Source organism: Ornithorhynchus anatinus, chromosome 1 (assembly GCF_004115215.2).
Source record: "Ornithorhynchus anatinus isolate Pmale09 chromosome 1, mOrnAna1.pri.v4, whole genome shotgun sequence".
Lineage (NCBI taxonomy): Eukaryota > Metazoa > Chordata > Mammalia > Monotremata > Ornithorhynchidae > Ornithorhynchus > Ornithorhynchus anatinus.
This window is the reverse complement of record NC_041728.1, coordinates 130,071,627-130,098,605: the sequence shown is the minus strand read 5'-3', so window position 1 is coordinate 130,098,605 and position 26,979 is coordinate 130,071,627. Positions and strand designations below refer to the sequence as shown.

The 26,979-nt window shown below is 49.2% G+C and overlaps 1 protein-coding gene across 5 annotated transcripts; it reads right to left on the bottom strand.

Moving 5' to 3' along the window:
* Nucleotides 1-219: 219 nt before the first annotated feature.
* On the bottom strand, nucleotides 220-26,979 carry LOC103165941 (uncharacterized protein C2orf72 homolog). Of its 5 annotated transcripts, XM_029072630.2 has the most exons (4): nucleotides 12,657-13,772; nucleotides 11,638-11,709; nucleotides 4,238-4,394; nucleotides 220-275 (listed from the first exon to the last, which is right to left on the bottom strand). In XM_029072630.2, the coding sequence occupies exons 1-3, from the start codon at nucleotides 13,294-13,296 to the stop codon at nucleotides 4,282-4,284; spliced, it is 825 nt and encodes a 274-aa protein (XP_028928463.1). In that variant the 5' UTR covers nucleotides 13,297-13,772; the 3' UTR covers nucleotides 220-275; nucleotides 4,238-4,281. The 5 variants fall into 5 exon arrangements, with proteins under 5 accessions (XP_028928463.1, XP_028928461.1, XP_028928459.1 ...); XM_029072628.2 differs by lacking the exons at nucleotides 11,638-11,709; nucleotides 12,657-13,772 and adding an exon at nucleotides 26,115-26,962; XM_029072626.2 differs by lacking the exons at nucleotides 11,638-11,709; nucleotides 12,657-13,772 and adding an exon at nucleotides 19,545-20,678.

Genomic DNA, 26,979 nt, shown 5'->3' with positions numbered 1-26,979 from the left:
AGGAGGACTGGTTTTCAACAATTAAGAACCCTTGGGTCTGCCTCTCCCAACGGAAATGGGGGTAACTCCCAGGGGGTGGCTTAGCATTTCCTATGACTTTCTCCCGGGATGTGGGCAATGTTTCCTTCAGGCTCGTCCACGGTGAATAGCAAATATCTCACACACCTACTCCCGTAGTCAGTCACCAAGCCTCGGGGTAAAACCACACAACAGAAATAATTCTGATTTGGAGGAGTTTATTTTGATGCACATGAGATCCTTGATGGACAACGGATCTGCAAGAAAAATGAAAAACAAAACCACCAGATTAGAGGTGAGCTGGTAACAAGAAGAAGTCAGACAACTTCTCCTAGAGTTTCTAAGGTTCTCCCATTTTCCAGATTCTCACTTCCTGTGATTCCTCTAGATGATTCCAATCCACTCTAGACTATAAGCTCATTGTGGGCAGGGAATGTGCCAGCATACTGTTACACTGTACTCTCCCAAGCGCTTAGTACAGTGCTCTGCACACAGTAAGTGCTCAATAAATATGATTGAATGACTGAATTCCTCTAGACTGTAAGCTTGTTGTGGGCAGGAAATGTGTCCTTTATATTGTTATATTGTACTCTCCACGTGCTTAGTACAGTGCTCTGTATAGAGTAAATGCTCGATAGATAAGATTGATTCCTCGTCCAGAGAATAATGCATTTCCTAGACTGTAAACACCTTGTGGGCAAGGATCATGTGTACCAACTCTGTTGTAGTGTTTTCTTTTCAGCACCTAGTTTTCTGCACACAGTAAGTGCTCAATAACCATCACTGGTTATTTGATCCATTTTGAAGTCTTTCCTCTTTTCTCCATCTTTCCTTTCCTTACTTCCCCTCCCTCAGCTGCAGCCCCCTTCAGTGTTCTGCCAACACGATCCCACCTCAGGAAAAGCTCTCTGGCTTCTCCAGAGTCCTCAACAGCTGCCTCTCCACGTCTCCATCCCGATTCCCTCCTCCCATACAAATCTCCCTCGCCCCCCGTCGCGTCATTCTGCTCTGCGGCTAAAAGGCCGCGCCGAGGCCGAAAGCGGAGGCCTGGGGAAGGAGGTCTGGGTGGGCCCCGCTGATGAATGGGATAGGGGGAGCTTTGGAAAAAGACCTCGCTGAAATCTGGAGAAGCAGATCCACCTTACCATCCCCTCTCCACCACCCCCTCACCCACAACCTGCAGCGTTTCGCCTCGGGCATGTCCACCTTCAGGCATGATTGAGTCTAGGACCTAATCTCAGGTAGCTGGTTAGTTGGTCCAGGGTTATTGTCTAAGGGGGCAAGGAAGACATTCAATCTGCAGAGCCCTGAGGCTGGCGCTGACAACCTCTTCCTGTAATCCCCTCGGAAGGGGCCTGTCCTGGATCAAGATATGTTTTGGTTTTTATTTTTTGCTTTTTTAAATGACATTTGTTAGGCGCTTAGTGGGTGCCAGGCACTGTATTAAGCACTGGGGTATACAGTAAATCAGGTTGGACACGGGTTCTGTCTCACATGGGGCTCGCGAACTTAATCCCCATTTTACACGTGAGGCCCCGAGAAGTGAAATGACTTGCTCAAGGTCCCACAGCAGACAAGGGGTGGAGCCGGCATTAGAATCCAGGTCTTTCTGACTTTCAGGCCTGGGCTCTATCTACTAGGTCCCGCTTCTTCCTTCACCTGGTTTGCACCAGTTGGTTTCTCACCATCTTTCAATAGCACTTATAAAATGCCCCTGGAAAATGGAGCCAAGCGAAGACATTGCAACTGTCCACATCCACAGGGGAAGGCGACCTGCCAACTCCCTTGCCCTGAAACAAATACCCTAATTATATCACAATTATCATTAAGCACTTCCTGAGTTCAGGACACTGTGCAAGACTAGTAAGTAGGAGATTAGTTATGGCCCCTTTGCTTCGGGAGGGTCCCAATCTGAATATTAAAAGGGGGACGGGGATTGGTGACGGACCCCTATGGTGAGATGAAACAAAACACTAGGACAAGATGTAGGGTTGCCGGGGGCTCCCCTTTCTCTTGCAGCTGATTCCTGGGGACACCGACTATTTATTTATTTATTTCTATTAACTCTCAACTCGTTCTGGACAGGGAATGTGTCTGTTATATTGATATATTGTATTCTCCCAATTGCTTAGTACAGTGCTCGGTACAAAGTAAGTGTTCAATAAATATGACTGACTGATTGAGCCACTAAACATGAGGTGGTTTCACCTTCACACCCCTGGAAACTGTCCCTGCACCCGATTCCCAGGAAGGTCAAGGTGGCCAGTGGTACCTGGAAGCCAGAAGCACACTGTCTCTTGATGTGGGGAGAGTGGAGGGCGTGGGGCTCCCAGGTCTGCTGGCCACCGTTGGTGCTCCAGCCATGGGGGGAGGAGGAACGGAGGCCGACGGGCCCATAACAACTCACTAGCCAAGGGCAGCCCGGGCTGTCATTTCCCACCTCCAAAAACCCTCCAGTCTTAATCATTATTATGATGCCATCGACTCGGGGCTTGCTTTATGTCAAGCACTGTCCTAAGCACTGAGGTAGAGATAAGTCAATCCGGTAGCCTTGTCCCACATGGTGCTCACGGTCTAAGTCGGAGGGAGAACAAGTATTGAATCCCCATTTTACAGATGAGGAAACTGAGACACAGAGAAGATAAGTGACTTGCCCGAGGCCAGAGAGCAAGCACTTGAGACAGCCAGGATTAGAACCCAGGTCCTCTGACTCCCAGGCCTGTGCTTTTTCCAGTAGACCACGCTGCTTCTCTTAAAATCACACCTCATTCAAGAGGCCCTCCCTCATTTTTCCTATCCTCCTTCCCCTGCACGTGAACTATGCACTTGGCTGGGTATCCCTTAATCACTCTGATACTTTGCCCAGCCTCGCAGCACTTACCTACATATCCTTCCCAGACTGAGCCCCCCCTTTTCCTCTGCTCCTCCTCCCCTCCCCATCGCCCCGACTCCCTCCCTCTGCTCTACCCCCTTCCCCTCCCCACAGCACTTGTGTATATCTGTACATATTATTCTATTTTATTAACGATGTGTATACCTATATTCTATTTTGATAGTGTTGATGCCTGTCTACTTGTTTGGCTCTGCTGTCTGTTTCCCCCTTCTAGACTGTGAGCCCACTGTTGGGCAGGGATTGTCTCTATCTGTTGCCGAATTGTACTTTCCAAGCGCTTAGGACAGTGCTCTGCACACAGTAAGCGCTCAATAAATACGATTGAATGAATGAATATCCTTATCTACTATTTCCCCTGTCATTAATTCTAATGTCTGTCTCCCCTTGTAAACTGCAAGGTCCTTGGGGGAAAGGATTGTGTCAATCAACTCTACTGCACTGTACTTGTCCAAGTGCTTAGCACAGTGTTCTGTACACAGCATTCCATAAATACCAGTCAATCATATTAACTGAGTGCTTACCAACAATAATAATAATAATGGTATTTGTTAAGTGCTTCCGATTAGACTGTAAGCCCATCATTGGGCAGGGATCGTCTATCTGTTGCCGAATTGTCAATTCCAAGCGCTTAGTACAGTGTTCTGCATATAGTAATAGGTCAATAGATACTATTGAATGAATGAATGTGCCAAGCACTGTTTGAAGTGCTGCAGTAGATACAAAGTAATCAGGTTGTCCCACGTGGGGCTCACAGTCTTAATCCCCATTTGACAGATGAGGTCACTGAGGCCCAGAGAAGTTAAGTGACTTCCCCAGTCACATAGGCGATCGGTGGAGGAGCCAGGATTAGAACCCATGACCACTGACTCCCAAACCCATGCTCTTTCCACAAAGCAACGCTGCTGCTCAGTGCTGAGCACTTTACTGAGCGCTAGGGAGAGTATGATATAACAACAGACACACTCCGCACCCGCAACCGGCTTACAGTCTAGACCGACTGACTGATACAGGGACCCAAGGGAAGGGGCTGGTGGGGAGGGCTGGAGGCCGGAACCTCCGCAGGAGAGGAGAGAGAAGGGCTCAGTGGAAAGAGCACGGGTTTGGGAGAGGTCATGGGTTCAAATCCAGACTCTGCCACTTGTCAGCTGTGTGACTGTGTCACTTAACTTCTCTGTGCCTCAGTTACCTCATCTGTAAAATGGGGATTAAGACCGTGAGCCTCATGTGGGACAACCTGATTACCCTGTATTTAACCCAGTGCTTAGAACAGTGCTCTGCACATAGTAAGGGCTTAACAAATAGCAACATTATTATTATTATTACTACCTTTGGGGTGTGGGTGGGGAAGGGTGTGGGGGGGTCCGGTCCCCCTAGTGCTCGCTGGTGTAGTAGGCTGCCCCGGCGGCCCCCGCAGCCACGGCTGCTGCTCCGAGGGCTGTGAGCACCACAGCTTTGGACGACATGGCCTCCAGCAGCCGGTTTCCTAAAAAACCAGAGCAGAAAGAAAAGGGGTTTTTTGGTTTTGTTTTGATTTTTTATCTTTAAGGGGATGGGGGGACGGGAACCGGCGGGGCGGTGAACACGTCAGACCCCTCGGTGGCCCCTGTCAGCTCCCACCTTGTCTTTACTGCTACGGATGATTTTTAGATGCCCCATCCCCACTTCGAATCCCCGCAATTAGGGTCCGACTCGTCTGCAAGGAAGCTGAGGCAGGGATGGTTTCAGGCGGCTAAAGGGCCGGTGCCTCGGGACCCCCTCCGGTAGGGAGGAACTTTCCAGAGACGGCAACCAACGTGGCGTCCCTCAACGACAGCCCCATCCCCGCCACCCTCAGGGATGGCAGAGGGAGGGAAGTGACCCGTGAGCGCAGACTAAATCGGAGTCACCGGGCCGGAGCGGTCTGAGGGCATGGCGTGGTGGCGGAGAAATTCTCTTCCACAAGATGTTGCCGACTATGTCGTTCCATTCTCTCGTGAGCATCTGCAGCGGGGAGTGCTGGCCTCCTGCACGACGTGCGGGGCGGTTCTTCCCCATTTGACAGTCTTCATCCCCATTTGACAGATGAGGTAACTGAGGCCCAGAGAAGTGAAGTGACTTGCCCACAGTCACACAGCTGCCAAGTGGCCGAGCCGGCATTCAAACTCATGACCTCTGACTCCAAAGCCCGGGCTCTTTCCACTGAGCCACGCTGCTTCTAAGGCCCCAGTACCCAGCACCCTGGAATTAAGCAGCTATAAGAAAGATGGGAATATGCCAAGGGGAGGGTCAAATACTGGCTAATAATGACATTTGCCCTTCCCGACCTCCCAGTGAAGTTGTGAGGTCAAAAATGAAGGAGGAATGTGAAAGCGTTTTGCAACTAAAAGCTGTGGGCTTTTTTGTTTGTTTCTTGTTTTAAAAAAATCTCCCTAATTGGGGCTACAGAGGAGGTAAAATGAGAAGGTTTCAGAAAACCAACACATCCTAGATCAAGACCTTACCGGTGGAGAAAATTAGTAAAGGGTTAGCTTCTGAATCCCGAAGGGACTTAGGGCAATCATCCTGGAGATCATGAAAGCAAAATCAACCATCCTTGAGACCATAAGGTCGTCATGGGCAGGGAACGTGCCCTACCAACTCTGTTGTATTGTCCTCTTAAGTGTTTAGTACAGTGCTTTGCACACAGTAAGCCCTCATAAATACCAATGATTGATCCACATTCAACCTCAACAATCTGGATTGGTTCCACAACCTTGGTTGGTGCAATTCAGAGCTTTTTTTTTTGCAGGGAACGTGCCCTACCAACTCTGTTGTATTGTCCTCTCAAGTGTTTAGTACAGTGCTTTGCACACAGTAAGCCCTCATAAATACCAATGATTGATCTGCATTCAACCTCAACAATCTGGATTGGTTCCACAACCTTGGTTGGTGCAACTCAGAGCTTTTTTTTTTACCTCCAATGCTAATAAACACCTTGCAAATGCCCCTCTCTCCCTCCCCGGACTTCACAACACCCTGGGGCTCCACGGATGTAGAGCCGGCCAAATAATTTAAAGGACCCAGAGGGAAATTTTGGCCCAGTAGAAGCTGCTCTGGCTGTAGGGACTCTAGGCAGGGAATGTGTCTGTTCTATTGTTATATTGTACTCTCCCAAGCGCTTAGTACGTTGCTCTGCACACAGTAAGTGCTCAATAAATATGATTGACTGACTGAATGAATGAATTCAGAATGACCCATTCAGCTTTTCCTGTCTCTAACGGTGGACTTCCCTCCTGCACTAGCTAGTGTCAATATTTAACCTTCCCAGGATAAACCCTAACTATTTCTCTTTATACACACTCCGGCTCTACTGCTTCTGGAGTTTTATCAAAGATCCACATAGGCTAGGGAGTTAACTTTGAGTTGGAAGGCTCTATTAGATCTCTGGTGGCCACAGGATCATGAAATAAAAACCCCAAACTTAAAAATGAGGAAGAGGAAAAGCACAGTCTTAGAGGGCTTGACCAGCCTTCCAACCCCTCCAAACTCAGCTTCTTGGTGAGACAAACTCCAGGATTGTTCTACCTCTCACTGACCACAATTTTGTCTTGCGCTTCCTGTTTGGGCCTCACTTTTGGCCTCTGCCAAGACCTTGCTGTGTGACTTTTATCCTCTGTGCTCCTTGCCCCCAGGAAAAAAAGCCAAAACAAGGTTATGAGGCAAAGGAAAACAAAACTGAGTTAAGGTGGATTAAAAGAGAAGACACAGAAATAGAACGAGATGGAACGAACATACGACAGAAGGCATCGATGACAAAAATACCCCGTCAAGATGTTTTGGATTTGGGAAAAACCTGCTATTGCTGTGCTGGATATAATGGACTTGCAAATTATATCCGATCGATGGTCTAAAAGCATGACTGAAAGTTGTTGAAATAGTCGTATGGAAACTACTCCATAGAGATGACTTCTCTCTGGAAACAAGCCCCTAAAATTGACAAATAATAAGGAACGTCTTTTCAAAATCAGCACTTTACAGATTGACCACGAGTTTGAAGCCTGCATCTGGCAAGGCATTCAACAACTAAGGATTTCCATCTGTGATACACTGTTGAGGGTGTGACTGAATGAGGAGCAGCATGGCTCGGTAGAAAGAGCCCGAGCTTGGGAGTCCGAGGTCACAGGTTCGAACCCCGGCTCTGCCACTTGTCAGCTGTGTGACTGTGGGCAAGTCACTTAACTTCTCTGTGCCTCAGTTCCCTCATCTGTAAAATGGGGATGAAGACTGTGAGCCTCAAGTGGGACAACCTGATTACCCTGAATCTACCCCGGTGCTTAGAACAGTGCTCGGCACATAGTAAGCGCTTAACAAATACCAACATTATTATTATTATTATTATTCTGCTACCCAGGTAGCAATAAGTCCTCTGAGAGACTGACAGAGTGTGGTACCAATATGGCAACTAGCAGGAGACCATACTGAAGGTCAACAGAGCAACTGTACTGGCCAATCATCTCTCTGGCTGGGAGTCCTGGATTTTCCACAGGTGCCACTTAAGTTTCAGATACCCAATCGGTTTCACCATTGCCGCCCAACATAAATAAATGCTTTTTATTTAATGGTACTTAAGTGCTTACTATGTTCTAGGCACTGTACTAAAGGGTAGACACAAGCTAATGACACTCCCTGTCCCACATGGGGCTCATAGTCTTAATCCCCATTCCATAGATGATGTAACTGAGGCACAGAGAAGTTAAGTGACTCACCCAAGGTCACGCAGAAGAATAGTTGGGATTAGAACTCAGGTCTTCTGACTCCCAGGCCTGGGCTCTTGCCTCTAGGTCAAGCTGCTCTTGCTTGGAGAGCTCATCCACTTCTATGGCTTCCACAACCATCTCGATGCAGATGACTCCAAAATCTACCTCACTAGGTCTGATCCCTCATTTCCTCTGCACTATCATTCCCTTTGCCTCCAGGGCATCTGATGTTTCACAGGCACCTCAAACTCAACACGCCCCAAATTGACTCTTACTTCCCATGTTCTTTCCTCTCCTTAATTCTACTCATCACAATTGATACCACCACCATCCTCCCCATCTTTGGAGCTCTCAACTTGGGCATGATCCCCTGAATCCTGCCTCTCTTTCAATCCCACATTCAGTCACCATATCCCGGTGCCTCTTCCTCCACAACATTTCCAGGCTCCACCCCTTCCTCTCTCCCCAAAATGGCCACCCAGCTGGTCCATGAGCTTGTCATATCCCAGTTTGATCACTCAGATTTCCTGAAAGCCTACTCCGTGCAGGACACTGTCCTAAGCACAGAGTAGGAAGCTCCGAGGAGAAGGAAGAAATTGCCCTAAGCACTTGGGAAAGTACAATATAACAGAGTTTGCAGACACGTTCCCTGTCCACAATGGGCTTTCAGTCTAGAGGGAGAGAAAGACACTAATATAAATAAATAAGTTACGGATCTGTCTGTAAGTGCTATGAGGTTGAGGTAGGGGTGGATAAGGGGAGCAAATCCAAGTTTAAGGGCAACACAGAAGGGAGTGGAAAAAGAAAAAATGAGTGTCTAGTCGGGGAAGGTCTTTGGAAGAGACATGCCTTTAATAAGGTGCGGAGAGTGTCTGTCGAATACGAAGAAGAAGGCCGAAGAACAACAGGGGGAGAACAAGATCTTGGCGGCAAGATGAGGAGTTATTTTAGACATGTTAAGTTGGAGGTATCGGGGGGACATCCAAGTACAGACGTTCTGAAGGCAGGAGGAAATGCGGAAAAGGATTACTGCGTCAGCTTCTCCGCTCACCTCCCCGCCTCCAATCTCATCTCTCTCTAATCCATACATCCCATTGCCACCCGGACCATTTTTCAAAATTATCGTTCTGCACCTCTCCCCACTCCTTTCAAATTTCCATTTATTACCCATTTCAATATGGATCGAGCAGAAATTACTAATCCTAATCAAACTCCTAAGGCACTCAATCAGCTCTCTCCTTCCTACTTATCTACTCTAATAATAATGTTGGTATTTGTTAAGCGCTTACTATGTGCAGAGCACTGTTCTAAGCGCTGGGGTAGATACAGGGTAATCAGGTTGTCCCACCTGAGGCTCACACTTAATCCCCATTTTACAGATGAGGTAACTGAAGCACAGAGAATTTAAGTGATTTGCCCAAAGTCACACAGCTGACAAGTGGCAGAGGCAGGCAGAGCCATTCTCTTCTCATATTAGCCCTTAGCACACATTCTGGGATTTTCCATAAAAGAGTTCAATAGATATTGAAAGATCTAGATGGTACAGAAGTGTACATAGTTGATATTGCTTTGGGGTGATGACTAGAGGAACATAATGGGAAATTTGAAAAGAACTGATTAAAACAGAAGCCACTGAATAAAAAGAAATTTACATTTAGATCAAAGATAACATCATACTAAAGGGAAAAATGTTCATAGATGGTGCAGAAATGGGTCAAAAAATATAGATTACAAAAATATCTGTTCCAAAAGACAAGGGAGGGTTACAGAAGGAATGAAGTCATATTTTACTTTGTCATAAAGTACACTCTTAATTTGGATCAAGAAGACATTTAATAATCGTGATGATAGTATCTATTAAGCGAAGCGCTTATGTGTTCTAAGCGCTGAGGTAGACCCTATTTATTTTGTTAATGAATTGTACATCGCCTTGATTCTATTTAGTTGCCATTGTTTTTACAAGATGTTCTTCCCCTTGACTCTATTTATTGCCATTGTTCTTGTCTGTCCGTCTCCCCCGATTAGACTGTAAGCCCGTCAAACGGCAGGGATTGTCTCTATCTGTTGCCGACTTGTTCATCCCAAGCGCTTAGTACAGTGCTCTGCACATAGTAAGCGCTCAATAAATACTATTGAATGAATGCATGAATGAATCCAAACTAATCAGGTTAGACACAGTCCCTGTGCTCAACAGAGACGACTTCAACCCTTGCTTGTTTATTACCATCATCATCGGTGATATTTATTGAATGGTTACTGTGGGCAGAGAACTGAACAAAGTGCTTAGGAGAGTACAATATAACAGAGTTAGATGATTATTCTCTGCACATGCTGATCTGAAAACCCGATAACCAAATTTCAGTTAAAATTTGTAAGACATACTTCCATAATTGCAGGGGTTATTTTTTTAAACAAACCTAGCCAATATGAAGGTGTGTTCTGCTCCAGGTAAGCCATTTATAATGACAGATTCTACTTAGAAGATGGCAGGTTTTTTCTACTAACTTGCATCTCTCTCACAAAAATAGATGTTCTGAAAAAAAATTACGACGACATAAAAATGGGAGGGTTTTTTTTTGCAGAGATGATATATTGAGTTTTAACACATTAAAACTTGATTCTGTTGGGTAGGCATCAGAGAATTCTATTTACTCATTAATTGCAAAAGATGGGATACTTTCCAGAGTTAACTGTGCCTTGGTTCCTAATACCTTTAGCTTAGACATGTTAGTGCAATTATATGAGGGTCACTTAAGTAGGGAGAGGTGTGACTGTGGGCAAGTCACTTAACTTCTCTGTGCCTCAGTTCCCCCATCTGTAAAATGGGGATTAAGACTGTGAGCCCCACGTGGGACAACCTGATTCCCCTATGTCTACCCCAGCGCTTAGAACAGTGCTCGGCACATAGTAAGCGCTTAACAAATACCAACATTATTATTATTATAAAACCTGATTTGTTTATATCCACCCCAGTGCTTAAAGTAAACGCTTTGTGCACAAAGTAAGCGCTTAACAAATACCATGATTATTATTATGATTATTATTAAAGCCACATGAGATATACAATATACTGGTTATAAATTAATAGGGAGAGAGAGAAAATGTGAAACATCAAAAATACCAACTGCCCATTAACGGTTAAGTCAGTAGGTCAAGCGATACTGACGCCTTAGTCAGTAGAAATCGACTTGTTTGAACATGCGGTGTGGGAGGGTTTGGGGTGAGGGACTGGGGTGCAGAAGGGGTTGGGGTGCGGGAGGTGACACCAGAATTTGACAAGGTTCAAATGGCAAAAGGTCCCTTCTAGAGAAGGAATAGAACATATTTACATGTGTTTCTACCCGAGAAGAACAGAGCAACAAGCATGAACAAGATGTGCGGAAAAAGCCGGTTACAAGAGAAAGAAACACGGTACGCAAGGAGAGCATGAGACAACGTGAGGGCTGATGACAACTCAGAGCGAGAACTACGTCAGGGCAAGATACTTGAAGAGTTAGATTTCAAACTGAAATTATTTAAAGCCTTTCAAATCTATGACTATTTATGAGCAAAGTCAAGGGGTCTCCTTTGAAGAGTCTCTCTTTAGGAAAGGAAAGATTGAGAAGAGGGTTTTCCACCTTCTTTAGGAAAGGAATGATTTAGAAGGAGGTTTTCCACCTTTTTTAGAAACCACTTTCAGGGTTAAGATTTCCGACGAAGTACCGCCTCACCAATCCCTTCCCCACGTCGAGAGGGCCGATGTCCAGGCCCGCCTCCGCCTCTCCACGACACACACTTCCACTCCGTCACAGAAATATTCAAGCCAATCCCTCCTCCCAGCGGGGTAGAATAGCAACGGTGCACAGCTGCAGCAACCACAGCACCCGAAGCGGCGGCTGCCACAGCGGGAAACCAAAGAAAGCCACTCCTCATCTCCACGCTCTCCTATCAGCCACCCTGCCCTGGTGCCGCTTCTGCTTCTCGCTGGGCCCACGGAGCTCCTGTTTATTAGTTATTTGTCTGTCGTGAGACCTGTGCAGCCTATAGTGCTCTGAAGTCTTTGAAGTATTCCCGGGGGTTCTGTGTCCTCTGACAACCTCTGATCTAGGGGATACAGAAAAGGGAGACGGAGGTCAGGAAAAGCAAAGCAAAGGTTGACGCGTGTTAACGTAGTCGCTGTTTACTCCATTAAATAAGCGCCTTTATAAAACCGGTCAGTTGCAGAAAAACCTTCTCCACGTGCTGCTCCGTAAAGGCCCAGAAGCCCTATGCAGCGTGGCTTACTGGAAAGAGCCCGTCCATCAATTAATCAAACGGTTGAAGGTTCAGAGAGTCTCGGCCCAGCTTTAAAATCCGCAGCAGACCTAGCTCCAGGCAATTAAAAAAAAGTACATTCTGGAAATGCCAGAACTGTAATATTCCAAAGCTCAACGAGTTCCCAGGAAGGGGTCGGGCCTTACAATTTAGGTCGTACCCCAAGCTCCCATCAGGCAGCTGAGAAAGCACCCCCCCTTTAGTGCAACATCAGAGAAGCAGCGTGGCTTAGTGGAAAGAGCCCGGGCTTGGGAGTCACAGGTCGTGGGTTCTAATCCCGGCTCTGCCACTTGTCTGCTGTGGGACCTTGGGCAAGTCACTTAACTGGGCCTCAGTGACCTCATCTGTAAAAATGGGGATTAAAAAATGAGAGCCCCACGTGAGACAACCTGATTACCCTCTATCTACCCCAGCGCTTAGAACAGTGCTCAGCACATAGTAAGCACTTAACAAATACCATTATTATTATTATTATTCTCTTGCCCTAAGTGCTCGGGAGGGTGCAATGCAACCCAGCTGGTAGTCGTGACCCCTGGCCTCAAGACTTGGGACCCTTCTCTCAAGTGACTCTGGCCTCCCCCTTCGGACGGGTTTAAGACGGCACTTCCCCCAAGGCCCTGCTCGGTTGCCTAGGTCTCACACGTTCGTGGCCTTCAAAAAATCGACCAGAGGGCCCAGTTCCCCCCTCGGCTCCTGAAGCGCCCCCCGCATCTCATGGCCGCTGGCCCGGCCCTCACCAGACTCCTCTTCCTTGGGGTCAGACGGCCGCCCGTCCCGGGGCACCCGCATGGTCCGGCAGGCGGCCTTCATGATGTGCAGGGCCCCGCGGGGCTCGTCCGGGACAAACGCCTCCATCTCCATCCTGACGGAGTCCAGCTCGGCACCGCCGCTGAGGTCCGGGGCCGGACCGGGGGGCTCCCGGCAGCAGGGTTCGCCGAGCAGCCGCAGCAGCAGCCGCTGGGCCTCGTCGGCCTCGGCGGGGCTGGACGGGCGCACGAGGATGGCGATGAGGGCGGCGGGCGCGTTCCGGCTCCCCCGCTGCAGCTCGCTCAGCCGCTCCTGCAGCCGCCGTCGCTGGTCCTGCAGGCTGGACGTCCGGCACAGCAGAAAGATGTGTCGCGTGGCCGGCGAGGGGACGGGGGCCACGGCGGCCGCCTCAGAGTTGCCGCAGATCTCGTGCAGCTTCAGGAAGAGAGCTTGGGTGAAGCTGCTCAGCACCAGGCATCGCTCTTGCTCCACGATCTCCTTCGCCAGCTGGATTTTGGTCTCCCGGTCTAATCCATCCAAGCCGTCCTGGGACTCGCTCGGGCACCGCTGGGCCTCCGGGGTGTCGTGGCCCCTAGGTGGCTGCTCCTCTTCCTCCTCCTCTTCCTCCATTCCCTCCGACCCCCCGAAGGGAAATGTGGCTTAAGACCCCTCGTCCGCCCTCCCCTCACCTTCCGCCCATGTCACAATGCTTCCCGGTGGGAACGATCCCCTCCCCCTGCTTCCTACTCCCAGCCAGTCTCCCACCAGGCCGATCTCCCTTTCCCCGCCCGCCGAAGAAAGGCTTGGCTTCCTTAAGGTCCCCCCCGGCCCACACGGCTCCGATTCGGCCGTCGGCCTGCCCCGGCAGAGGTGCCGGCCGGAGGGCCACGCGAGGCCCGGAGCTGAGTCAGGCGGCCCGCTCAGTGACGGTGAAGGAAAACCGCGGCCTGGAATTCTTCCTTCCAGGGTTCTAGATGTCTTCCTTCTCCTTCCCTAAGCTTGCCCCTCCTCCTTCCCCTCTCGACAACCGGTCCAGCACCTCCCTGATCTGCCCTGAAGTGAATCGCTCATTGACAGATGAAAACGGCAGAACTGTTTTCTTTGCGAACGAGGGAAAATCACATACGATGGGCACGAGCGTGGACAAGGCCCTCCGGAGAACCCGGCAAGATATTCTGATGCCTGTGATGTCACAAAGTCAGTGATCAATCCTTCTCCCCCATTTGGCTTCCGTGCTCTGGGTACTAAGCCTGACGTGCCTCAACCTTACTGCCCTCTTCCTGAGAAACTTTCCAACAACTGACTTGGTCACAGACCAGTTAGGATGCAGTCCCCCTCTAGACTGTAAACTCGGTGCAGGCAGGGAACCCAACTCCATTGCATTGTATTCTTCCGTGGTTAGTACAGTGCTGTGCACACAATAGATGCTCAATAAATACCACTGTTGATGAGGAGGAGGAGGCAGGGAGGTGTGGCCCTTCCTTCAAGTTAACCATGCAATTTCCATCCACCCAATTAATCAATCCGTGTCTCCTTTAATGGAAAAATGATAGCTCAGAGGCCATTTCCAGATTTCACTGTTCCAGGAATTTATCACCTTGTTGTCAGTGACGCCGCTGCTGATTACGGTGCTCTGTCTACTTGGAGGATTGGAGTGTAGATCCCTTACTAGACAATTGGAAGATAAGTCTTTTAGAACACGTGTTCTATCTTCACAACATCACTAAAATCCACCCTCTCCTCTCCATCTAAACCTGAGCCGCGTCGATCCAAGCAGTTATCTCACCCTGCCTTGACAACCGCATCTGCCTCCTCTCTGACCTCCCAGCCTCCTGTCTCTCCCCACTCCAGTCCTTACTTCACGCCGCTGCCGAGATCATCATTCTAAAAAACCACTCAGTCCACCTCTCCTCACTCCTCAGGAGACTCTGGTGGTTCCCATCCACCAAGGTCACACAGAAGACAGAGTCAGGATTAGACCCCCTCTGACTCCCAGGCCCACTTTTCATACAGTTAGAAAAGTGCTTTTAAAACCTCTCTGTCTAAAATAGACCTCAGACCCTCTTTTGCAGAACTATTATAAATACTGATACGATAAGATCCCCAAAAGGACATTTCCTGAACATCGGAAGCGCATTACATTCTGTCAAAAGAAACCCGGTTCTTCCCATCCTGCCTTCTCACTTCTCTGAGATTCATTCATTCAATCGCATTTATTGAGCACTTACTGTGTGCAGGACACTGTTCTAAGTGTCAGAAAGGACAATTCGGCAACAGATAGAGACAATCCCTACCCAAGGGGCGCTCAGTCTAGCACCAGAGGATGATGTGCAAGGGAGGTGTGAATGACAGAGTAAAGACATTGGTGACTGGGCAATAGCATTAATGGTCTTCTCTGAGCGCTATCTCTGTGCCTACACTGCACTAAGCACTGGAGGGAAAAAACCCTGGGGAAAATCAGATCAGGTCCTTGGCCCTCGGAGGGCAACACAATCTAAGAACAAAAGGGGGAGATGAGACGGGCAACGACAGAGAAAGAAGGATGAAAAAATAAGAAGCGCCAAAACCACACAAAAGATAAACAACAAGAGGGAGAAAGCAGCTCCAAGAGGGCTTCTCCAACTCCGCCGTCACTTTCCCAATTCCGTCACCCTTCCGGGTTGCCCTCTGTGCTTGGTTCTGTACCCTTTAATCACTCCCCTCCCTCAGATCTCCAGCACTCGGGTATGTAGCGTAGTTTGTTCATTTATATTAATGTCTGTCTCTCCCCCTCTAATAAGAATAGTGTTGGTATTTGTTAAGCACTTACTATGTGCAGAGCACTGTTGTAAGCGCCGGGGTAGATACAGGGTAATCAGGTTGTCTTCATCCCCTTTTTGCAGATGAGGTAACTGAGGCACAGAGAAGTTAAGTTACTTGCCCACAGTCACACAGCTGACAAGTGGCAGATCCAGGATTCGAACCCATGACCTCTGACTCCCAAGCCCGTGCTCTTTCCACTGAGCCACGCTGCCTCTAGCATCCTCACTGTGGGCGGGAACGTATCGCCCAACTGCTTAGTCCTGTGCTCTGCACACAGTAAGCGCTCAATAAATAGCATTGACTGGCTAGAAGGAACAGCTTTTTGAGCTCTTCAGTCACAGCCCCAGCCAACCATCTTTGCCCTTGGCCGGTCGGGGAGGAACTAGAATCAATTGCGGGAAATCCGTGAGAAAATGTTTTCTCAAACAAATTCTGGAAGAAGGGAGAGACTTAGCTCATCAGTATACAGTGAACGTTTGTTTCCAAGTTGATGAGGCAGAGTGAAAGACGGCAAAAAGTTGGAAGCAGGGAAAAGAGACTTGGAGGACAGCCAAGATGTTCTTCACCAGAGCAATCATCACTTATTTACTGAGTTTATTTATTATTATTATTCATTTACTGGTCATTTACTGAGTGCTGACTGTGTGCAGAGCACTGTATTGAACGCTTGGGAGAGTACGATACACCAGAGGTGGCAGGGATGTTCCCTGCCCACCATGAGCTCACAATCTAGAGGGATGGAGGAGAAGCAGAAATACCCAGGAATAATGATGATGATGGTATTTGGTAAGCATTTACCCTATGTCAAGCACTGTTCTAAGCACTGGGGTCGATACAAGCTAATTGGGTTGGACACAGTCCCTGTCCAACGTGGGGCTCAGGGTCTTAATCCTGAATGGCGCGTAGTAAGAGCTTAACAAATGCTACGATTATTATTGGCTTAATAAAAAATACTACAACAAATAATGAAATGGCTAAAAGGCAGATAAAGAAACCACAAGCTAGAGAACTAGCTCCCGGAAAATCCCGAGTCACCTGGAGATCCCTACAAGCGGGGCTCCCGGGTACGGTACGTTGTTTCGAAGACATCTACAATGCGACCGCTTGGGCTGGTCCAGTCTGGGTTTCTCATGATGAGCCCCATGAAGCAGCGTGGCTCGGGGGAAAGGTCCCGGGCTTGGGAGTCAGAGGTCGTGGGTTCTAATCCCGCTTCTGCCACTTGTCAGCTGTGTGACTTTGGGCAAGTCACTTCACTTCTCTAGGCCTCAGTCCCCTCATCTGTTAAATGGGGATGAAGTCTGTGAGCCCTACGTGGGACACCCTGATTAGCTTGTACTACCCAGCACTTAGAACAGTGCTTTGCACATAGTAAGCGCTTAACAAATGCCATCGTTATTATTATTATGATGTGGGACAGGCACTGTGTCCAACCTAATTAGTTTGTATCCACCCCAGCACCTAGTACAGTGACCTCCTTCTTACCAAATCCAATGGCTCCTACTCTATCCTAATCCTCCTAGACCTCTCAGCTGCCTTTGACACTGTGGACCATCCCCTTCTCCTCCACACCTTATCTCACCTTGGCTTCACAGACTCCGTCCTCTCCCGGTTCTCCTCCTATCTCTCTGGCCATTCATTCTCGGTCCCCTTTGCAGGCTCCTCCTCCCCCTTCCATCCTCTAACTGTTGGAGTTCCTCAACGGTCAGTTCTCGGCCCTCTTCTGTTCTCCATCTACACTCATTTCCTCGGTGAACTCATTCGCTCCCAAGGCTTCGACTATCATCTCTACGCAGATGACACCCAAATCTACACCTCCTCCCCTCTTCTCTCTCCCTTTCTCTTACTCTGAGCCAAGCAATCATTCATTCATTCGGTCATAGTTATCGAGCGCTTACTGTGTGCACAGCACTGTACTAAGCGCTTGGAATGTACAATTCGGCAACAGATAGAGACCATCCCTACCCAACAACAGACTCGCAGTCTAGAAGGGGGAGACAGACAATTATATTTACTATAATTATAATTAATAACTATAATAATTATAACTACAAGTAATTATAACCGCCATACCTAATTGTAACTATAACGTAACTAATTATAACTATAACTTGTCTAATTATAATTATAACGAAAAGTATAACTTGTGACTAATTCTAAAGAATTCTAACTAGAACTAAAACTATAACTTGTCACTAATTCTAACTATAATTGAAACTATAACTTGTCACTAATTCTAACTGTAACTGATTATAACTGTAACAAAAACTATCAGGAAAAGTGTAACTTGTCACTAATTCTAACTATAGATAATTCTAACTATAATGAAAAGTATAACGTCACTAAGACTAACTATAGCTAACTATAACTACCTATAACTATAACAAACTAACTTGTCACTAGTTCTAACTAAAACACAAACTATAACTTGTCCATAATTTTAACTATAATTCTAACTATAGCAAAAACTATAACTTCTCACTAATTCTCACTATAAGTAATTTTAACTATAATGAAAACTATAACTGAAACTAAATTGTCACTAATTCTAACTATAACTAATTTTAACTATAAGGAAAACTATAACTTGTCACTAATTTTAACTGTACCTAATTCTAACTACAAGGAAAACTATAGCTTGTCACTATAATTCTCACTATAATTATAACTATAACAAAAACTATAACTGAAACTATAACTTGTCACTAATTCTAACCATAACTAATTCTAACTATAATGATAACTTGTCACGCATTCTGACATAACTAATTCTAACTATAACTTGTCACTCATTCTGTCATTCTACCTCTAAGGAAAACTATACCTTGTCACTCATTCTAACTATAACTAATTCTAACTGTAACTACAACTTGTCACTCATTCTAACTGTAGCTAATTCTACCTCTAAGGAAAACTATAACTTGTCACTCATTCTAACTATAACTAATTCTAACTATAACTTGTCACTCACTCTGCCATTCTACCTCATAACTTGTCACTCATTCTAACTAATTCTAACTATAACTTGTCACTCATTCTTACTGTAATTCTACCTCTAAGGAAAACGATAACTTGTCACTCATTCTAACTATAACTTGTCCCTCATTCTAACTGTAACTAATTCTACCTATAAGGAAAAGGATAACTTGTCCCTCCTTGTGACTTTAGCTACTTCTCCCTATAAGGAAAACAATAACTTGTCATTCATTCTAACTATAATTCTAAAAAAAACTATAACTTGTCACTCATTCTAACTATAACTAATTCTAACTATAACTTGTCACTCACTCTGTCATTCTACCTCATAACTTGTCACTCATTCTAACTATAACTAATTCTAACTATAACTTGTCACTCACTCTGCCATTCTACCTCATAACTTGTCACTCATTCTAACTAATTCTAACTATAACTTGTCACTCATTCTTACTGTAATTCTACCTCTAAGGAAAACGATAACTTGTCACTCATTCTAACTATAACTTGTCCCTCATTCTAACTGTAACTAATTCTACCTATAAGGAAAAGGATAACTTGTCCCTCCTTGTGACTTTAGCTACTTCTCCCTATAAGGAAAACAATAACTTGTCACTCATTCTAACTATAATTCTAAAAAAAACTATAACTTGTCACTCATTCTAACTATAATTCTTACTATAACTTGTCACTCACTCTGTCATTCTACCTCATAACGTCACTCATTCTAACTATAATTCTAACTATAACTACTTCTAACTATAACTTGTCACTCATTCTTACTGTAATTCTACCTCTAAGGAAAACCATAACTTGTGACTCATTCTCACAATAGCTAATTCTAACTATAACTTGTCACTTATTCTAACTGTAATTCTAACTATAAGGAAAACTATAACGTCACTCATTCAAACTATAACTTGTCCCTCATTCTAACTGTAACTAATTCTACCTATAAGGAAAAGGATAACTTGTCCCTCCTTGTGACTGTAGGTACTTCTCCCTATAAGGAAAAGGGTAACTAGTCCATGATGACTGACAGAGGTGAAAAGGGCCGGGTGCCCGTGTGTGTCTCCCCCTCCCGGGAAGTGTGCGGTCCTTACCGGCGCCGTCCGGAGGGTGGTGAGGTGTCGGGGTGGTCGGTGGGGCGGTCGGCCCGCCCTGCGCTTCTGCCCAAAGTGCGGCCTGCGTCTCCTCCCAGCTGTGTGCCTGCACCGCCGGCCCTTCCGGACTGGGCGACCGCGCCTGAGCCACCGGGCCTTCGGGGGCAGGAGGCAGCGCCCCCGGCGGCGGGGGCGGGAAGGGTGGCCGCTGGGCGCCGAGGGGCGTGGGAGGCCGGCTCTCGGGTGACCCCTGCCGCGGGGCCCGGAGCACCAGGTCGACGGCCCTGCCGGCCCTGAAGACGGCCGTGTGCAGCTCCGGGCCCGGCCTGGGGAAGGCAGACACCAGCAGCCCGGCCATCAGTCGCCGGGCCTCCTCTTCCTCCTCTTCTCCTTCCTCCGGGTCGCCCCCGGGTTCCGCCACCACCACCCCGACCAGCTCGGTGGGTGGGAAGGCAACCCGGGCCCGCACGTGCCGCAGGATGTGGCGCAGACCAGGCCTCTGGGCGCGCAACGACGAGGCCCGGCTCAGGAAGAAGACCAGCCGCGGGCCCGGGGACCCCGGACGCCCCGGCTCCGGCCCGGCGGGCTCGGGGACGGCCACCGTGGGCGCCGACTCCGACCGCCGGGCCTCCGGGCTCTCTTCGGCCTTGCGCTTGGTCCCCCGACCGCCCGGGCCGCTGGCCCGGCTGTCCGGCCTGCTGTCAGCCTCGCTCGCCGGGCTGCCGGGCCCGACGTCGACGGCTTCCCCGGAGAGGCTGCCGGGCCGGCGACCGCCGGCGGAACTGGCCGAGGGGCTGCCGGGTCGGCCGTCCGCTCCGCCGCCGGCCGCCGGGCCCGGAGGCGGGGAGACGGCCCGGTCCCAGGCTTTGTGGACTCGGGGCCCGATCTCCTGGGCAAAGTCCCGAAGCAGCTTCGTCCCCCGGTCTTGACCCCACTGCTCCCCGACCAGCAGCACCTGGCCCTGGACCAGTTCCACCAGCTCTTGGGGCCGCTCGTCGGAGCTCTCCCCCGGGCTCGGGGACGCCGCGCCGTCCGACCGGGGCGATTCCATTGCTCCTCCACCACCCGGCCCCTGGTCTTCTCTCCCCCACCTTGTGCCACTGGGGAGGGGCCGATCCAGCCACCGGTAGAGATTATGCTCCCCCTCGCATGTCACAATACCCTCTCTTCCCTCCCCCCCCACTGTAGGGGACCTCAACTCCCCCCTTGATGCGCCCCTTCCCACCGCCCTCCCCCCCCCCCCCCATTTTGTTCTCAGAAAGTTGTCACGCGGAAGGTGCGGACCGGAGAACTTGTGCACGGGGGCCACCCTGGGGCCCAAGAGAGTTGGGCCTTGTGCACCGTTAAAACAGCGGTATTTGATTTGGGGACATACAAAACAGTGCTCAAATGAAAAGCCACACCCTGGTTATCGTATGCCACAAGCTAGGAAAAATCCCTGACAACATCTCCAGGTCCAGTTCCCTCTGCTCAACACTCTTCTCCTAACCTAATAATAATTCTGGCATTATGTTAAACCCTATGTTCCAAGCACCATTTTAAGCGCTGGGGTAGATGCAAGGTCATCAGGTTGCCCACATGGGGCTCACAGTCTTCATCCCCATTTTACAATGATGTCACTGAAGCACAGAAGTAAAGTGACTTGCCCAAGGCCCTGCAGCAGACAAGTGGTGGAGCTGGATTAGAACCCATGTCCTCTGACTCCCAAGCCCGTGTTCTTACCACTAGGCCGTGCTACTTCAAAGCAGAGTTCCTCGTTACGGGGTCGAGTTTCTCCTCAGGGCTCCCGCTAGGACTGGCCAGGGTCTTGTCACGGTTCAATACCAATATGGTAGGACCCAACCCTCTCCCCTTCCAGGATGTAATAGATGTAATTAATTCTGAAGTAGGTTTTACTGTTACTAAAAATAACGCACCCATGTAGATCCCAGAACCGATTCAGTTCTCCAGACTATTAAGCGAATCCGTAAGTTTCTCCGGATGGTAGTTTTACACCTAGATAAAACACATTATGGCTTTTATGAAGTGTGAAGCACCGGGATACACACAAGGTTATCCGATTGGACACGGTCACCGTCCCACATGGTGCTCACGATCCAACTTGTCCCCATTTTACTGATGAGGAAACCGAACCCCGAAGAGGTTAAATGACTCTCCCAAGGTCACGTAGCAAGGCGTGGGGTTGAACCTAAAAGGGCAGTTCCACTAGGCCCCGCCGTCTCACACGGAAACGTTACGTGCTATAAGTGACGTGACGCTGATGTATGAATAGTGAACACCTTACTGAGTGAGAAAGAACTTCTTTGGTCCCAGGCAATAATAATAATTATACTTGTTAAGCACTTACTATGTGCTAAGCACTGTTCTAAGCACCAGGATAGATACAAGTTAATCAGGTCGGAAACCCTGTCCCCTTTGGGGCTCACACTCTTAATCCCCATTTTACAGATAAGGGAACTGAGGCCCAGAGAATAATAATAATAATGATTTGTTAAGCGCTTACTATGTGCCAAGCACTGATCTAAGTGCCGGGGTTAGATTACAAGGTCATCAAGTTGTCCCACGTGGGGCTCACAGTCTCCACACCCATTTTACAGATGAGGTAAGTGAGGCACCGAGCAGTTAAGTGGCTTGCCCAAGGTCACCCAGCAAACAAGTGGCGGAGACGGGATTAGAACCCCTGACGTCCCAGCCCGGATTCTTTCCACTAAACCACGTTGCTTCCCAAAGTGAAGTGACTTGCCCAAGGTCACACAGCAGATATGTGGCGGAGCTGGGATCAGGAGCCAAGACCTTCTGACTCTGACGAAAGCCACACTGCTTAGTTCCTTTAGTTCACTCTCTCCATAGTCCCCTGGACCTTCAGATGGACAGCAGAGCTTGGACTCTACTTGTACCTTAAGTATACATAAGTGCTCAAGTAGAGGTTGAAAACGTGTAATTTGCCACAGAAAGTGCTTGGGAGTAAAATCTGTGTGTTGACAATCCAACGAGACAATAAATTACCAGTAGGAGGAAAAAGAGGATGGGAAGAGATGCATGCTTGAATAATAGAGCACATAAAACCCTAAGAACTAAAATGTGGGTGGTTACGAGTGCAAAGGTGCTGAGGTGATAGTTGAGAGGGTTGTGACCTGGGGAGGAGAAAATTAATCAGGGAAGATCTCCTGCCGGGGGGTTGGGATTGGACTTCAGAAGAGCTCTGAAGATGGGGAGAGTTAAGGTCGCGCAGATTCGAAGTTCCAAGTAGGAAGGGCGGGAGCAAGGGGTTGGAGATGGGATGAGTTGAGAATGAGAATCCAGTAAGAACGTTACCTTAGTTGGGGCGCAGCGGAGGAGACGACCTTAGATACAGGGGAGAAAGCTTAAGGCCAACTGTCAGGAGCTTTTGCTTAATAAGGAAGGAGTAATCAGTAGATTTTTTTTGTTGTTTTTAGAGTAGAGAGATGTGAGCAGAATGCCGTTTCAGAAAAATGATCCAAAAGGCAGAGTGACGAATGGACCAGAGAGGGAATGATGTGAAAGAGGGAGAGGCTGATAGAGTAAGCTAACTGGGATATGATGAGACCCTGGTAGTAGTAATAATAATAACGATGGTATTTATTAAGCACTTACTATGTTCATTCAATCAATAGTATTTATTATTTACTATGTGCAGAGCAGTGTACTAAGGGCTTGGAGTGTACAATTCGGCAACAGAGACAATCCCTGCCCAATGACAGGCTCGCAGTCTAAATGACGGACTCCCAGTCTATGTGCCAAGCACTGTTCTAAGCACCAGGATAGATACAAGGTAATGAGGTTGTCCCACGTGGGACTCACAGTCTTCAATCCCCATTTTACAGATGAGGAAACTGAGACCCACCCAGAGAAGTTAAGCAACTTGCCCAAAGTCACCCATCTGGCAAGCGGCAGAGCCGGGATCAGACCCCATGACCTCTGACTCCCAAGCCCGGGCTCTTTCCACTGAGCCACACTGCTTCTGAAGAGGGAGGGGCAGAGCGGGGAAATGTGGCAAGATTTAGCTACAGACTGAATGTGAATATTGAAAGTGTGAGCACTTAGGGATAACACTGAGACTAGAGATGGCCTCGTGGTTGATTAGGATGGGAAAATTGGGTGGAGAAGTGGATTTGGGAGGAAAAAGTGAGATCGGTTTTACACCTCGTGCTTAAGGTGCCAGGAATCAATCAGTAGAATTTTCTGAGCGCTTCCTATGTGCTCTGTTCTAAACATTTGAGACACGAATAAGGAGATGCACTGTAGGTGAGAGGAAATGTCAGATTGTAGAACAGGTGAGAGGTTGGTGAAAGTGAGAAAAATCTGGGGATTAAGACTGAGCCCCACCTGGGACATGATTAACTTGTCTCTTCCCTGGTGCTCAAAACAGTGCTTGACACATAGTTAGCGCTTAACACATACTATTGCTTTGTCTCATGCTGTCAAGTCTTCTCCGACCCATAGCGATGCCACAGATACATCTCTCCCAGAACGCTCCGCCTCCATCTGCAATTGTTCTGGTAGTGTATTCATACAGTTTTCTTGGTAAAAATACGGAAGCGGTTTACCAATGCTGCCTTTTGGGGAGTAAACTCGAGTCTCTGCCCTCGACTCTCCCACGCCGCTGCTGCCCAGCACAGGGGAGTTTTGACGTGGAGCAGTTTGCCTCCCACTCGCTAGCCACTGGCAAGCTAGGAACGGAATGGGTAGGCCTCCATCCCATTGACTCTCCATCCCGTAGTCGACACTGGTAGAGTGCTGGAAACTCTCCAGGTGAGACCTTGAGAGGGGTAAGAAATACTATAATCGTCGATATGAGGGGTAGGAATAAGTGGAATCCTTCCCTCTTCTCCAAAAGGAACAGATGGAAGGAAACAGTGGAGGCTACACATTGTCTTGAATAAGCTATGTTTTAGTGACGGTAAGGAGGAAGAGGGGAATGGGACTGCCACGGGTCGTGGATCAAGGGGAGCTTCCTAAAGAGGGTTACGAAAGGTCTATCTAGATGGGGTTGTAAGGAGGGAAGTGGATGGAGAGGGTGGCAGGAGGCAATAGAGACACTGGGATAACAGTGAGGTATGATGGGCACGGGGGGCACGGCTGGTTTGAGGCAGAGGGAAATACTGGCCAAAGGTGTGCCAGCTGGCCGCTATATTCACCTCTTTAGGGTATACTTAATCCAAACAACCTGTTGGAAATTGCATCGTAAGACTCACCACGCCCAACCCTACCTGCTTGTGCACGACTGTTTCTCCTGACACGGCATCGCTCTGCGTCTGGACAGATGCACATTTTCAGAAGGACGTTCCATAATTCCACAAGAACATTTTATTCACAAATGCATAAAGCAAGCACACACAGCCTGCCATCGGTCTGGGGTCTCCTTGCAGAATGTATGTGTGCCAAGTGAGTTTTGGATTGGGTACACATTCCTTTCTATTATGGAGGGAGGAGGGAGGGAAAGAGAGAGAGAGGACTCTGGAGGTTTGCCACATCTCAATCTGCTTAGTCCCTTGTGATAATAATAGAAATGATGGTATTAAGTGCTTACTATGTGCCGAGCACTGTTCCAAGCCATGGGGTGGATACGTGGTAATCAGGTTGTCCCATGTCGGGCTCACAGTCTTAATCCCCATTTTCCAGATGAGGTAACTGAGGCAAAGAGAATGAAGCGACTTGCCCCGGGTCACACAGCAGACGAGTGGCGGAGCCGCGTTTAGAACCCGAGCCCGTGCTCTTGCCACTAGGCCATGCTGCTTCTCATTGTTCCCATCGTGATGGCTTTTAGGGAGGGGACCCTCATGGCCCAAACTACTCCAGCCTCCCACCCGCCCCACACAACCTCCCTTCCTGCCTCGTGAATGGTTTGGCCTACCGCTTGCTCTCACCCGCTTGCCATCGCAGCAAAGCCTCACCCCTAGAGCCCTTCGTCCTCCGGGATGAGAACGACCTCTGTTATCACCAGCTTCCCGAGGATGAACAAACTTCCCCCCAAACGTCAGAGTCCTGAGAAGTCAAACATCTTGGAAGGCACAATGGGGTCACATTTCGGGCATAGCCTAACTCTGCGTTTCCTCCCCCAGGAAGTGATGCCTGCAGTCAACGCGGCCGGGAAATCGGCCCCGCAGAGCTCTAAGGCGAGACGAGGGCAGGGGGCGGGAAGAGTCCGGCCAATTTAGGATTCTCAAAACCTCCTGGATATGGGGAGTACAGACGGTGGCCTGTACCCCTCTAGACTGTAAACTTGTTGTGGGCGTGAACGTCTGCCAACTCTGTCGCACTCTCCGAAGCGCGCAGAACAACGCTCCGCATGGTAAGCGCTCAGTAAACAAGGATCGATGATGACGACGAGGGGAAGCCCATGTCCAGCTCCACCCTTCCCGATTGGCGCCTGCTCTGAGCTCCCCTTAATGGGAGACGGTCCCTGTATTGTCGGTCGCCGGGTTCTCTGGGCCAGAGCCCCCTACCTCCGTCCTGTTTGGTTTCGGGTCTCGCCTCGAGCCCCGGTCCCCCCACTCAGAGCGGTCGGCCTCCCCCTCACCAGGCCCCCGGCCCCCGGGTCGCACTCACTGTTGGTCGAGATCTCCGACTCCGACGGCCGCTCCTCCACCGGCGACGGCGTCGGGGCCAGGGAGGCCGACCGGTCCAGGGACTGCGTGGACGACGACCGCGTCTCCCACGCAGACGAAGCCCGCGAGCCCGAGGTCCGCGACAGGCACAGCGACGACTGCTTCGACTGCAGCGCCTGGTTGGCGCGACAGGCCGCCTTCATGATGTGGAGGGTGCCGTGTTTCTTGCCCGGGATAAACACCTCCACTTCCACCTTGATGGAATCCAGCTCCATATTCTTGCCCAGGTCCGGGGCGGGGGCCAGGGGTTTCTCCAAGAAGATGGTGCGCAGCAGGGTCTGCATCAGCTGCTGGGACTCCTTGGCCTCCTGGGGGCTCGCGGGGTACACGATGACGGCGATGAGGGCGGTGGGTGCGTTCTTTCTCCCCTGCCGCAGGTCGTAGAGCAGCTTTCTGAGGCGGCGGCGCTGGGCACGCAGGACCGAGGCCCGACACACGAAGAAGATGAGCTGGGTGTAGTTGGACGGATCTAGGTCCCTGACCGGAGCCGGCGGGGCCCCGGGCTTGTTGTCGCAGACCTCGTGCAGCTTCGGGAACAGCTCCCGGGCGAAGTCACCCAGCAGCTTCTGGCATTGTTCTTTTTCTACGATTTCCCCCACCAGCTGGACCTGTTCCTCCCCGCCTATATCGTTCACCAGGCATTGGAACTCTTGCAGGACCTGCTGGGCCTCGGGAGCGCCGATGTCCTGAACCGGCCGCTCCCGCTCCTCCTCCATCGCGCAACTCGGCCAGGGTCCTCCGCAGCCAATGCCCACCCCGTGCCCACCGCGCACGTCGTGTCACAATGCTTCCGGGTAGGGCTGGCT

What these genes read in the sequence shown, in the direction of transcription:
- LOC103165941 (XM_029072626.2), bottom strand. Translation starts at nt 20,595, where the DNA reads ATGGAATCGCCCCGGTCGGACGGCGCGGCGTCCCCGAGCCCGGGGGAG. An exon ending in CCACCCTCCGGACGGCGCCG is followed by an intron (nt 4,395 to 19,544) that starts GTAAGGACCGCA and finishes CTGGTTTTTTAG; the next exon opens with GAAACCGGCTGCTGGAGGCC.